Source organism: Pungitius pungitius, chromosome 6, assembly GCF_949316345.1.
Source record: "Pungitius pungitius chromosome 6, fPunPun2.1, whole genome shotgun sequence".
Classification (NCBI taxonomy): Eukaryota; Metazoa; Chordata; class Actinopteri; order Perciformes; family Gasterosteidae; genus Pungitius; species Pungitius pungitius.
In genome coordinates this window covers 1469399-1484072 of record NC_084905.1, presented here as the reverse complement: position 1 = coordinate 1484072, position 14674 = coordinate 1469399, and the positions used below count along the sequence as shown (strand labels likewise).

Genomic DNA, 14674 nt, shown 5'->3' with positions numbered 1-14674 from the left:
GTGGTGAAATGCAGCCACTCTCATGTCATTCATTCAGTCCCTTTTGTCTTCACACAAACATTATAATTAGGGAGCGCACACACAAATCTTTTTTTTTTGCACATTTATTTTTGTCCATCCTGTTACAAATCTTCTCAGCAACATTGTCTGGTTGATTTGTGGTAAAATCTGCCCAGACTAGTACATTTGCTACTTCTCAAAAGGAACCATGAGACCATACTAAACCAGAAATATCAAGCTGTCCTTAAGGGGACCACATTTGATAAGACACAATGTAAAATATGTCTCACCAATGAGAAGGGCAGTAACAAAACGGCATGGTTTTTGTTTTGTGGTAAACGTACCACGACTGGCAAGCACACGGGCTTCTTTCATCACACAGTAGACAGCGTTGTCACACTCCTATTCTCATGAAGAAACCTTTACATCGGTATGTGTTAAACTCACAGACATTGTCATAGAAACCATACAGTTGATCATCCACAGAAGGGCGGCTGTCACTCACTTGACACAAATGAGCACACGTTTTACGTTCACGAGGTAATTAATTAATCCTAGTCTTACTTTTGCTCTTTCTTTTACCTTAATCAATGTACACATTGTGTATATAGTATGTACATTTCATTTTTATAATGCTACCTTTTGTCAGGCTAACATTTGGGATTTCATTATTATTCCCAACCCAATACAAATGTATACCGTAGTAACAAACTTCAGTGGTGCATCAGTTTTGGATGCTATACATGAAGTGATTGATCCACTCTGACTACTTCAAAATCAATTCACAATATGTACTTTGGAAGTATTGTCTTCTAATGAAATAACGCTCAAACATGACATTCTGTTATTTAAAAATGGGATACAAGGCCCTCATCCTACAAACAGCACTGGCAACTACTGCTAAGGCATTTCCAAAACATATACTTTATATACAGAAACCAAGAAAAAAGGGAATCAAAGCTGCATACATTAAGGCAATGACATCCCCAATTGTCTTGAAAATGTAAAACTCCAGTCCAGAGGAAATATAAAAAAATATAAACAAACTTACAACAATAAGCAAACAAAACAAAGAGGTGAAACATATAAAAACATTAAAGGTTGTTTTGCGAAAAAATTATATATTTTTTTTATTCACGCAGAATCTCAAACATGATAACGCAGTTCTCATCATAGACTTAGCATCTTTCATTTAGGATAAAACAACCTATAATATAATAATTTAACAATTTACAACCAATTTAGTAAAAAAATCATTTTTCATCAATGTTATTCCCAAATTAGAACCCCATTACCCCTCCCTTGAAAACCCAGCATTATCATCAACGAAGTATACGGCTCACAAACAGAGAAGTGACACACAGCACATTCAGCGCCCTCGCTACATCAGTGCACCACTCTGCACCACCACTCTGCACCACCACTCTGCACCACCATTCTGCACCGTGCATGGTGCTCCTTGACCGCCGTTTGGTCCTCACTCACCGGGCCTTCCAGACACACAGAATGAAGAAGAATGGGTTTAAAGACCCTGCAGAACCAGTACAGTAGTACCTCGGTTAGACAATCTTTCTAAATAGCACACACCTTATCAACTGATGGCCACTAGAGCAGTTCTTCAGCCCAGTGTTTTCTAGCCCCGATCCCTCTAATCTCCTGACCATCTCCTCCCTCTCACCCTGCCTATCCTCCCTCCCTCCCTCACTCACTCCCTCACTCACTCACTCACTCACTCACTCACTCACTCACTCACTCACGCCAGCTGTTCTTTATCTGGCGACTCCTCTAGTGTGATGACGGTGAACTCCTCTGTTTTGCCGTTCTCCTGGATCTTCTCCTTGTTCATGAGGGTCACCATCTCCTGCTCTCTCTCCTGGGCCCGGGTGCTGGATGCGGATGCTGCGGCGCCATTTCCCTCGCCACCGTCTTTGGACGTGATGATCAGGGTCTGCGTTTTTCCGCACAAGCTGCAGGAGAACGTTCAGACACAGTGCATTATTATATATGATTGATGATATACAATTAAATGCTGTGCACGGATGGCAAACAGGTGGCAATGTTTCTGTCAAAACCAATTGACAGGCTAGCTTTATTAGTGCAAACATTTTTTTTAAAAAAGAATAGCAATCAAATTCATACCTCTTTCTCTTGGAAAAAACAAGGCACAGAAAAAGAATAACGACAACGGCCGCAATCACTGCAATGATGACCAGCCAGTCTAAAAGGAGAAATAACAGCTTCATGAATTGAAAAAAGATGAGTTTACTTTTACCAACATGATCCTATTTGACGGCATGACCACGGACATGAAGTGAATGTGGTTACTCACTCGTTGAACTGTCTTCATGCGGGGCATCAGTCGGAACCGGTCCTCCGCCTTTAGGTTGTGGATCTTCATGTCAACAAAACAAATCAAAAACATTCAAATCATCTCACTTACAGGTACTTTAATAACAAAATAATTTTCAGAACTACCTAAACACAAAAGATGGAATATTGAAATGTGTCACTGTAGCATTATGGAAGCTACATTATTACATTACATTATGACTTATTTGATGTGTTTGTCAAATTTGTTTAACCGATGGTAATTCATCCTCCAAACATAAAGATGTAATAAATCCACTCCACAGCTCAAACTGACACAAGGGGGCGTCATGTGTTCCTAAAACTACTTCAGTCCACCTAAAACCTGTTGCATCTGTTTCCGGGATGTCTTTAGAAATGTTTCCATTCCATTTTGAATAAAAATGAACTCAATCATCTGCATTTCCTAACAATTTGAAATTTGAATGTACACAGGAGACAAAACGATGCAAACCAAATATTACTACAGATATATTACTCTTCCACTTCATTGTGAATAGTACAAGCAGCAAGAGACTTTTATTGCATCTGAACCCAATTAAATAAGTGTTGTGTTCTCTAAATGCTTTGTTGAACTCTTTGTGCTTTCATTTTTACAAGTTACGTGTTTGTTTTGCTTGTGTTTTTCTTACAATCTGTTACGAAAATTTTCGATTGATCATTGTCGGTAGGAGTAGATGTTTCATCAACAGGAGACAAAGCCGAGGCTCTCTCTTCAGGGGGGGTAGACATCATCCCAGAGCCACTGGTCTGGTCGTACGGCGTAGCAGTGAATGTGGACCCATCACTGCTCTTGTCACTCCCTCCAGAATTGCCTTCATTCATTTTCAGAGTCCCTGGGGTCTCCGGGGTCTCCGTGGTCTCCAGGGTTGTGGTCTTCGGTGTCTCCAGGTCCTCCGGGGCGTCCGTGGCAACACTTGCAGGCACTCGTTCGGTTGGTGTAGGGATTCCTTCCTGGTCTGCTGTTGTCATCGGGCCCTCAGGCTGTGGTGAAGGTCTAGCTGATTGGACAATACAGAAAAATTGTTTTGTCATACATTGTTTTGATATATTTTTTATGAACTTGGCGTTGCCAATCTGGATATCTGTCTACATTGTTAACGTTGTCTTCTGGGATTTCAACTCGTTAAAAGTTGTACTTTTCAACAAAGTTTATAAGATATAATATTAATGTAAACCATGTGCATACCAAAGTGGGTGTTAAGTTCAGTTTATCACTGTATCTGGCTCAGATAATCCCTTATACAATATTATAAAATAATACTTATGCTGTTAAAGCGAAATTATGGAGGACAATACAATCAGCAAGAGCAATTAAAGAAATGTAATTTTGCAGGTGCTGTATGAATACCCAGCGTCCATACATGCTACACCAATAATCCTAAACATAGAATCAAAGTTATAGTTTGCATTTGGACTGGGAACCTTCTTTTTGTGAGCTAAGGACCCGGTTTGAGTCTTCAAAAGCCCCTATCAAATCCATGTTTATTATTTCTCTGCATTCACAAAATCAACATCTATAATTCCGACATTGCTCTGTAGGACGATACACAACTTGAAAACCTGTGCTGAGGCCTTGTTGATTACTACGACAGCCATGGCCCTAGTTTTGCGCTTTTCAAAAAAGGGAAGAGGAACCATAGTGTTGAGAAACTAAGCCCTGTTGTAATAAGTATCCCCACCCAGGAGTCTTCTTCTACTTTCGCCAAAGATGATTTGGGTGTATATCCGTCCTTAAGAAACATTGCTGGGAGCTAAGAGGTCAGCTGCTAACTTAACGAGAGCGACCTTTGTTCCTGTTCAGATGTCAAATATGATCCAATTTCATCTTTTCATTTGACGTCTTGTACAGTAAAGGGGTGTGACACGTTGTTCTGGTGGTCAGCTCAGCACCTTTCTGGGGGGAGTTTGTTCAATATTTAAGCTGGTCTCAAATTCTCATTTGTGGTTTCACTTTACATCAGCACTTAACATCTGGAGGTTTTGAGACAAATGGGCACTGTATTTATTCCAGTAAGGTGCTTGTGATTTGGGGCATTGTACTAACCTGGTGCATCCTGCGAGGTTGAGGTGTCCTTTAATGTAAATGTTTCCGTACAGTTCACCTCAGGACCAGCTGGAACATGGGGAACATGAAGTGGATGTTACCAAAAAAAGGGGACAAATAACAGTTCTGCATGATGTAGACGTGATGTAGATTTGAGTGTCAGTTTTCTGTGGACGGCACATATTAATGGTAACTGCTTCCTGTGGACATAGTCACCATCTTCATCGAAGCAGTACGCATCATAGAGATCTTCTGGAGAACGCGGAAAAGTGATGAAGCCAGTCATGTTCTGTGCACAGTTTTGATGGTGTGAGTGTCTGAGTATGGCAATGCTCGTATTGGTGATCCAGCCGTTTCTGAAAGGACAAAACAATAGTGTTTTTAATATTATTAGAAAACATATTTGACACAGTATCAACCCATATTTAGACATTCCATATTTATGAGAGAATGATATTTTTTTATACTTTTCAAAACTCTAAATGAAGCTCAACAATGGAAACTTGAAATGAACTTTAAGTTGAATTAAAGTTGTTCAATTGTGGGTTTTAACAATAATGTCTGATTACTGAGTACTCATTCCTAAGACTAAAGTGAAGACTATCAAAGGTTAAAATGTTAAAGGGTGTGAGGGGGTTACGTTAATGGCAACATCTTCAGTATATGGGGTCCATGTATCCAACATCATCAATATTCTGTATTCCTTTAAGGTGTCACAGCTTCACAATGTACTCGGCATTCAGCAAGCAGGCTTTTTTTTATGTTTACCTCCTCAAAGCAATTGATAAAGGTGACTCTTAAACAAAGGACAAAAGGACTGCGGCTTCACCTGCATGTTTCCATTTTTTCCTTATAGGCCTCCTGGACTTGTTGTTGTGTCGCCAAGACGCTCTGCAGCTGGACACACACCTTTTCAGCCATGGATGAGTTCAGAGAGTGGCGGCCCGCCCCCTCGACCAGAAACACCCCGGCATAGCTGCAGCCGCGGGAATTCACTGCGGTGGAAGAGGAAATAAATACAGCAGGTCATGTCTTGTGTTCTTTTTTTTACTACAGCACTTGGAATGTTTTAGTCCAAAGAACTTAAAGCCAGTGCCAGTGACCAACAGACTGAGCACAAACGCCTCAGATGGATTCTAGTATTTAATGATGAGATGGGAAGAAAAAAAATAGACATTGTTTGATTTAATTTTTGTATCTTCAAAGCTCAATACCTTAAAATATATTTACAACAACCGGATTGGGACATACATTAAACATGATGCAGATGCAGTAGGTGATATAATGGGATTTTTAAAAGGCATTTTTGATGTATTATTTCCTGACAGAAAACACAACCTTCACTTGATTCAACATTGTTCAAAAGACTTTCTTATTACATTCTGACACTATGAAACTGGGCACACATACTTAAAACATGCACGTATGTTGATCCACAGCGTACATGCGCGCTGTCTTTTGCGTCATAATTTAAGTGCAAGTCATAAGAGGCGAAGTGGATTCGTCTACAGAGTTTAGCCACCAGTTCTTGTTAAGTCATTGTTGTTAAAAAAAAAAAAAAAAGTGTGCAAAGCGGAAGGAAGGTTGTACAAATTTGCGCACACAAATACACACAACGCTAGATGCCTTGCAAATAAATAAATAAATAAATACTCCCGCCATTAGAAGACAAAATGATAAATGATACGCTCTCCACCGCACTACGTGTCGGTTTAGCCCCAAGCTTCAGGCTGTTAAATGTCGCGCTGACAGTGGTACAGTGTGGTGATGCTCACTGATGCTTGACTAAAGGAGAAACCTCCCAGGAATGAATTTCCCAAAAAACAAACAAACAAACAAACACAAACGCAGTGTTGTAAACGATAGGTATGAAGAGGCAGCACTGCTATGTGTAAAGATTCAGATCACTTTCAAATATCCTATTGGGAATTATTTCTGATAAGAGCAGATGATCATTTGCATGCACCTCGTCCCACGAGACGTACAGCCGTTGATCAGAACCTTTTCCTGCGACGTGATCTTTGCATCGCACCCCCTCCCAGGAAAAAAACTATTTACTAGTCACAAGACTTTCTGTTGAAGTTCACCAAAAGCTGTTTTACAAAGCAATTAATCTCCAATATGCACAAACCCATAAGACGTCATGTGACACGGAAGAAGTCCTTTGATGTGTTATCAACTCTTGTTAAAGAAACTTATATGGAGGCTTAACGGTGCTGAAAACCGGTCTGCAACAGGATCTTGAGCTGCAAGATTATGTTGATTAATGCACAAGTTGCACAGGATGTGAAATGCCTGTAAAGTCACAAAATATAAATAGTCAAGACCAATTGAACTGCTTGTACCTTAGAGCTTGTAAGGTAATTTGTTCTGCAATGTATACTACATTTGTGAAGCTTTATTCAGACTGCTTCAGGGAGAAATTGAACAAACTGAGGGCTTTGTGCTGTAGTTGTTTTTTGTTGCTGTGATAGTTTGCATGACATTAAACATCATGTGCTCCATGGTGATACGTTTCCAGCAATGGCCTCAGTAAAGAGGAACGGACACTGTTTAGTTTAACCACTAATTGATTTGTAAGGCCACATCCTGAATTGACTACCACGTTGAGCCGTGTAAATGCAAAAAAAAATTTAAAAGGTCCATCGAAAATTATCTGTTTCTTTTTTTCCCCACCGCAAAGGTCACTTTAAAGAAAAGCTTTTACAAAATCAATATTATTGTATTGTGGCTGCGTTTTTCCCTTTCACAAGAAGAAAGACTTCTGAAAAAAGCCCCTCCCCGTCCTTTTTTACACTTGCTGTTCTGAGAAAACAGGGCACTGGCAGCAGCAGGAAGGTGAGCTCTTTGCTGTTTCAGTTTCTCCCGTCTCTTCGTTCTCCTGCACGCACGCACAAACACACACAGACGCACAACCAAGACTACCTCAATGCATGCTTCCACGTGTCACGGTGTCCCTGGAAGAAAAAAGGGTCCAAAACAAGATAAAACGGTACTGCCCCCACCCCAAAAAAAAAAACCTGCCCAGAGGGATCAAAGGGAGTCCGGCTTACAGCCATTGAGCTCAAAAGGGGGGGGGGGGGGAGTGACGTGAATCATAGGCGCAAACATTAGTATGCAGAGAGAACAGTCACGAGTGTCTTTATAAAGTTGAGAAGCCTGCGGGGCCAATGCACTGGTCCACCCCAAAGGACCATTGTCCCCTAAAAGAGTGGAAACCAGGGACGCTGCAACGTCTGAGTGGTACGAAAGCCGAGAGAAAGAGAGATTTAAGAGACGACGTCCTGCCAAAACCTCCAGCTGCTCCAGGAGTAACAGACAGGCCGCTCCACTTTCTTTCTGTTGGTCTTTTCCATGCTACCAAAAGAGTACAAATCACCCCCCCCCCCCCTCCCCCACACCGCATGCAGATGCTCAAACACACACAGGCTTTTTGCAAGTGCACACTCGCGCTTGAACATTTGCTTATCTTTTTCTCAGTAGAGCCCCGACAAAGGATGTGACACATGTCACATCTGCTCAGTTAAGTTGTCGGCCTTTTTCTTGTCTTTCTCTCCACGTCTCTGAGAATGTTCTCACTGAGGTTTCACACATCATCCTGCAGGGATTACATGCGAGAACAGACAGTGTATTGAGAAGCCTGCATCTCACTGCTACTGTAACATCCTTTTAGCCGCTGCTCCTCAGCTGGTCTGGGGTGGGACCGTCACTCCCACAATGCTCCAGTGTCCTGCATTATCACACTTGAGTGTAGTCGCTCTGTCAGCAGGTATGTTTTTTCACAACAAAAGTCCACCAGGCCAGTGGGATAAGGGACACACACACATGAACAACCCAGTTACCAACCAACACTACCCGAAGGTCACAAGAAGGAGTCGCTATCTGATTTTCTTTGCAATGTTTCATATCCTTTCACACCTTTCCTCTCCTTCCACCTCCGTCTGCACTTTGAAGGAGGTATCTTATTTCAATAGAACGGGCAGGTTGGCCTATGTTCCTTTGCTTCCTAGTGGCATTAGTCATGAAGCTTTCCACTAAACTAAACATACAGTTTGAACAAATTCAAATAGATGATCCGTGATAAGAAAGGTGGCCTCCAACTTGCTTTGTAGACACTCACGTTTGAAGATAAAGACGACTTTACCGGATACTGTGAAATACTATTATGTGTAAACATACTATTTGTGCTCCAAATCACAGTGAAGATCTGACATTATCGGTTTTGGGTTTGTTTTAAATAAGGTAACGGTTTCGGGCCATCCGCCTTCAGGGTGGTTTATTTTCAGAGGAGGGTGCGTTGCTAGGGAAGGCAAACACGTGCCTGAGAGTTTCATGTGGCATGATGTGGTGCTCATACCTGCACGAGCACAAGCCCTCTTTGTCAGAGCCCGGGTCCATGTCCACAGGTCCCCTGACCAGCCCTCACCTTGAAACATGACACGTGCTCACGCCGCATTGGCTGCAACGCCAAGGAGGCCAATACGGCCACATTTGTTCAGCAGTCAGCCTGGCCTAAAAGCATGCACATCGGTTTGTGTGTGCATGTGTGGTTGTGTGTGTGTGTGTGTGACTAATCAAAGAAAGAGCAATCTACCGCATAGAGGATGCAGGACTCAGCACCATAATCAGATAAAGTTTTGGTTGAGTGTATAGATGACACTGGCGCCTAACAATATAACTGTGTTATACGGAGCATTTTGAATATACAGTATCTTGGAATGGGCATAACAGGCTGTTCATTAAACACACAAGATGAAACAAATTGAATCAACTGCCGGAAAACCGTCAACACACCAATAAAACGTCTTTCTGCACAACATCCGAAACAACTCTCCACAAACCCCATCTTGGTCACATGGCCGACCCACATGGCCAGCCACGTGTCCACGAGTCCTTCTCTTGAGTCTGCGACGTGGACAAAGGTTTGCGGTGTGAGGGTAAGGTAAGGTAAGGTAAGGTAAGGTGGAACGGCCACCGCAGGGCCCCTCCAGCCAAACACCAAATACTCTCAACATCTTCATTTAGACATCAATCACAAGTACGTAAACAAAAGCTTTTAGCTCCTCTGGCAGAACGGGGGCTTCCCCTTTCCTCGTCCCACGTGCAGTGCACCCACATGGTGTTTGGGCAGTCTCTTATTTGCCATTAAATACTGGTCAAATACAAAGCTAGATACTGATTGTTCTTTGGCGCAGTGCCATGGGGAGTCTCTGTGAACACCGCCTCCTCTTCCTCCTCCTCCTCCTCCTCCTCGGGGGAACGAGCCAGGCGAACCCAGACCTGTTACATTCACCACCCGTTTAGCCTCCAGGGAGATATTGCTTTGAGCAACAAATCCAATCAAAACCTCTCACAGAAAGCGCATGAGTGAGACACAAAGAGAACCGAGGGAGACGACTTAGAGTGGGGGGGGGCGATTGCTCAACATCCTTTGTTTCAGAGAATGAAGCATTTAAGCGTGGCAGCAGCAGCAGCAAAAAAAAAAAGAAAAAATGAAAACCTCCATTTCTGCTTTCACTTAAAAAGACTTAAAACGCCAAAACCAACTGACGAATAAGGATTCCCAGGCTGGGCATGTGCGTAAGTGAGCAAGAGCGCCGGCTTCCTTTGTGTCTGTGAGGGTTCACAGACTGCCAGACGGGAGCCTGTCTGTGTGCAGCACGCGCTCTCCAGCCGGCATCCACTCCTCCGCACAATGTCTTCTCCCTGCGTGCACGTTCCCTCGTCATTTTCCCCACGGGGATCAAGATGGAATAACACACAGAGGAGCATCACCAGCCCAGCCAGCAGGGCAAGAGCTAACCACAATAAGATATATATCTATATATATATATCAATTCAAATATTCTTAAAACAAAGAGCCATCCACTGGGAAAAAGCACAGTCCCCCTCACCTTGAAGGTCTTTCGACCTGGAGGAGGCCAACAATCCGAAGGTGACCCCCAAGACAAGCGTCCACATCCTGGTCAAAGTGTCTCCCGGTGAGTCGCTGGGAGTGAAGCTGTGCAACAACTCTCCTCTTGTCCTGTCTTCCTTCTGCCAGGAGTGACGAGTGGTGGTAGTGGTTGTGGTGTGTGTGTGTGTGTTTTTGTGTGTGTGTGTGTGTGTGTGTGTGAGAGAGAGAGACAGAGAGAAGGTGAGAGAGAGAGAGACACACAGACAGAGAGAGAGAGAGAGAATGACTGAGAGCAGTAAAAAAAAGAAACCGAGAGGAGAAACCTGTGATCCGAGTTGCTGCTGCGGGCGTCTAGTAGCCGTTTGAGCCGAGGCTCAGACTTTGCCCTAACTTTTCTATTCTTGTCCTCAAAGAGACTAGTGGCACACACGCAGAAGGGCAAGAGGGGTTCATGTGAGCACACACCCCTCTGTCTCTTCTGCATTTGCCCCACCCCCCCGCCCCCCCCCCCCTCCCTATTCCCGCCTCAGCCACGCTAGCTCGCTCTCTCCCCTCTTCCGGTCCCTCCATTTATTAACGGCAGAAGAAGAAGGTGATCTCTCTCTCTCTCTCTCCCCCCGTCTCCGGCTGCTTATCCCCATCACCCTCCTCCTCGTCCTGTGTCCCTGACAGCAACAGTTCCAGAGAGCCCATCTGGTCTTTTGTTCCCCCCTCACTCCATTTTCAATTCTCTCTCTTGTCACTTGCTCCGTTGCGCTCTCCGTCTTTGTCCCCGTGTGTCGGTGGGATCCTGTGCCCACAAATGGAAGAAGTCACATCCATTTCATAGAGAAATATCCGCTGTGAGCTTTTATAGAAGGAGCTAAATTGTTGTATACACTTATCTCTGTGCCCGACAGTCCTTTAACAATCCACTGCAGGTGAGGGCTCCCCGATGACAACATACAGCACCAGTAGTGTGGACACACCTGACTTTGACTGGTACTGCATCTGTACTAAGAATATGCGACTGCTTGTCCTTCATTTTCTGACTTTTCTAACAACCATCCATCCGTAATTATGAAAAGGTCAAATTATGGCTTGTTGAAATCACAAAACTATGATTTCAATCACATTTCATACACATTTTCCTTTCTGATGACTGGTGTGACCCCCGCCCATGATTCCATCAAAGAAATTACGCAAAACCAGAGCTGACAGATCAACACTTCCTACCACACGGATATAAGTCATTTCCTCTTTTAGCTGTTGCCATAGTGAAACTTGTTTATACAATAAAGAAACAAGCAGGCTTAAAACAAACCTAATGGCAGGATGTACTTTTCTTTGCAAGACTAAAATCGAGTTTTTCTTGCTGTGTCTTAATTTACACACAGAATGTGAAGACAAACGGTTACCCAGGCTGACATCATTTCCATCTCAGGACAATGTCTGTCCTAGTTTCTGCCTCTAGAGACACCACTTTGAAACAGATGATCCACTCTTGAATGAATAGCTAGGTGAATATATAACATGTTCTGTAATAGATACATGTACTTTCAGAAGGCTGAACATTCAATGTGATCTAGACTGAATCAATGAGAAGAAGCAGAACGGCCCACACTTGAGCACGTAGGAAGGCACCTTTCAATCATTTGGAGTCCATAGAGGTGAAATCCCCTTTACCTGATCGTGGTCGAGGGTTTGTAAAAATACAAAGATGACACAGTGACTAAGCAGATCATGGGTTTTGAAAAAAGGAAAAACTGCAAAATAAACAGAACCAACCAGTTAACCGAGGTTCCAGGCCCCAAAAAAGACAGTGAGATAAACAGCTGTAAACTGGGCATGACTGAAGCCTTAAATTAAACATCTGACTGCTTAGTCAGCCAATACAAACCCAGCAGTGGAAAAAACTCCATGATATTCATCAAGTGAGGACTGACACATGGTCTCACCAGACGCTCTTATGGTTGGGAATCCTTGTGGTGAAGGCCGACTAATATGCCCCTCCTCAGCATTCTTGTTCGCTAACGTGGCTTTTTCCAAACATCCCAACCAGGGCAGTCACTCGCTACCAGAAAAAACTGCCACATGCCCATATAGGTACAAAACTTGCTTTCCAAACATCCAGGGAACACAAGCGTTTTCACAGATGTTGGGAAATAATCAGAATAAGTACATGGTGCTCAGTTGTATTTCTATTTCAATCTGATCCTTTGAAAGAAAAACACACAAAGGCTTGGTACCTCATAGACACGTGTTTCTGACCACTTCCCGTATCCACTTTCCAACAAACGGTAACTACTGAAGGCGAGTCTACTGCAGTCTAAGGGTCTCTGGGGGGGGGGGGTTGTCAGGAGTGTGTGCTGGTTATGTATCTTTGGCACGATGGATGATCGTGTCTGAGGCTGAATGAGCCACAGAGGCGTCACAGGAGGCTGCTTCAAAAGGCCAGGCTTTGCGCAACAACAACAGAGCAAAGGCCCGGCTCGTGTTCGGCTGCTGGGACAGCACTGTTGGGAAAGTGAGTGTCACAGAGTACTGTATAGCCATCCGGAATGCCTTGTGTCATCCGGGGTCGCTCCTCTCGGGCAACACGAGGTCGACGCGGGTAGAAGAAGGAGTCTTGCTGAGAAACAACATGACGGTCTAAATGTAGTATTCTTTAGAAAGCAGGAGGATGTGAAAGTACATTCTACAGCAGGCGCTCGGTCCCTTGTGACGACTGAATAGTGCTGGTAGTACAGGAAAATGGGGAGGCTAGAGGAAATCCTGTCAACAATGGTTGAACAAACTTGAGCGTGAGATAATGTGGACGAGAGCAAGCCTCTCGTCAACCCTGATGATCATTCACAAAGCCTGTTCACAGAGGCAAATATGTGTGTGTGCGTCAGCCAATTCCATCGTTTCAAAATAAAAGCCACAATGATTGTCTGTACTCTGTGTTTTAGCAATTTTCTAAAATATATTTAATTATTTCTCGTTTCTGTATATTCAGCAATTGTATTTTTTGCCATTTTTTGAAAATCATTTCAGCTTTTCTAATTTCTTTGCTTTCAGCATTTTTTCCCCGCTTTAAGCATTCCAACGCATTTTCTGCAAGAAATGCTTTTTCTATTGAGATGATACAACCACCAACTTTCTTTCATAGGAGGGGAACTGATTCATCACTCCCTTCGAGAGACAGAAAAGTCCTTAAAAAATCCATGTGATTTAATTGCAAGCTAAATTTCTGTTGGGAAGAGAGATTACAGACTGGGTGACTTCAACACACAACACCATTATTTTTTGTCCATAAAGAGCTGCTTCCATCCCCTCATAGAATGCATGGTTGTAACCCTTCACACGTGAGGCCAACACCTTTTGTCAGATGATGTAGCTGAAGGACATCCAACTATCAGCACAACAGAAGTGCGCATTCGCCCACTTTGGTCTCCATTGGCAACCATCTCCATCTCTCTGCACCACGCTGTGTGTCCATGAATGTGACCTACACACCAGCGCTTATCTTCCAGACCTTGCAGACAGTCAATCAAAACCTCAGCGGGATCTAATCGGATTCCTTCTGTTTGGTGGCTCTCTTATCCAGCTGTTACACATAACAAGATTGCTGTGTGAAGATTGGCGGGCAACAGTGGGAGGAGTGAATGTCAGACGTAAGTGAGCCAAGGAAATGTCACCATCGGTTTTGGTGCATTTGCAAATATGGGAGTATTTTATAGCTGCTTTACTAAACAACCCCGGCAGTTGTCAAGATTTTAATAAAATGTAAAAGAACAGTAAAATTATTTCACCATAAAAAAAAGTACCACGGGAAATTTCAAACAGAAAAAAAGGATATGGCATCAACAGCGAGAATAGTCTACTTCATCCCAAATATTAGGCCTTAGGGAAACTACGTAGGAATGACACAAGGAGGCTTTGTTCCAACACAATCCCCTCATCACACTAGGAGGAATGAGAGGAAGACCACGAGACGACTAGTCACCATTTCTACAGAAAAATCACACATGGTTATCAGCTAGCTGCAGGGCAGTGTGTGACTGTTTTCCTGTTAGCTTGTTGCCGGGGTAACAGCCAGGCATCTTGTGGGTGTTATGAAAACAGTGCATTGTATGTGTTTTTTTATGTTTCTTTGATGGCAGCTTACAGAGTTTCTGCATTTTACCGGATCTCAAGTTGATCTTTAAAGTAATTTACCTCTTCGTACCTGGCAAAGTTGTGCACACAAACAAACGCGCTCATAATGCAGCAATCGGATTATGAGCATGGCTGACCAAGTAGTAACACATTTATTCTCAAGAAAGAGATAAATGGAAGAAAGCATTTAGCCTTTAGGCTGAGCGGGATGTTGTCGGATGACTAAAAGACTGAAAAAAGAT

At 43.2% G+C, this 14674-nt stretch overlaps 1 protein-coding gene across 1 annotated transcript; it reads right to left on the bottom strand.

The window, feature by feature from the left end:
• Positions 1-86: 86 nt before the first annotated feature.
• cd44b (CD44 molecule (Indian blood group) b) lies at positions 87-10775 on the bottom strand. The gene is made up of 8 exons (XM_037452052.2): positions 10309-10775; positions 5244-5409; positions 4631-4770; positions 4415-4483; positions 3000-3368; positions 2330-2392; positions 2140-2218; positions 87-1967 (listed from the first exon to the last, which is right to left on the bottom strand). The coding sequence occupies exons 1-8, from the start codon at positions 10373-10375 to the stop codon at positions 1754-1756; spliced, it is 1167 nt and encodes a 388-aa protein (XP_037307949.2). The 5' UTR covers positions 10376-10775; the 3' UTR covers positions 87-1753.
• Between the last annotated feature and the right edge of the window lie 3899 nt (positions 10776-14674).

What these genes read in the sequence shown, in the direction of transcription:
- cd44b (XM_037452052.2), bottom strand. Translation starts at nt 10,375, where the DNA reads ATGTGGACGCTTGTCTTGGGGGTCACCTTCGGATTGTTGGCCTCCTCC. An exon ending in GAAAAAATGGAAACATGCAG is followed by an intron (nt 4,771 to 5,243) that starts GTGAAGCCGCAG and finishes TTGTCCTTTCAG; the next exon opens with AAACGGCTGGATCACCAATA. An exon ending in GTACTGCTTCGATGAAGATG is followed by an intron (nt 4,484 to 4,630) that starts GTGACTATGTCC and finishes CCCATGTTCCAG; the next exon opens with CTGGTCCTGAGGTGAACTGT.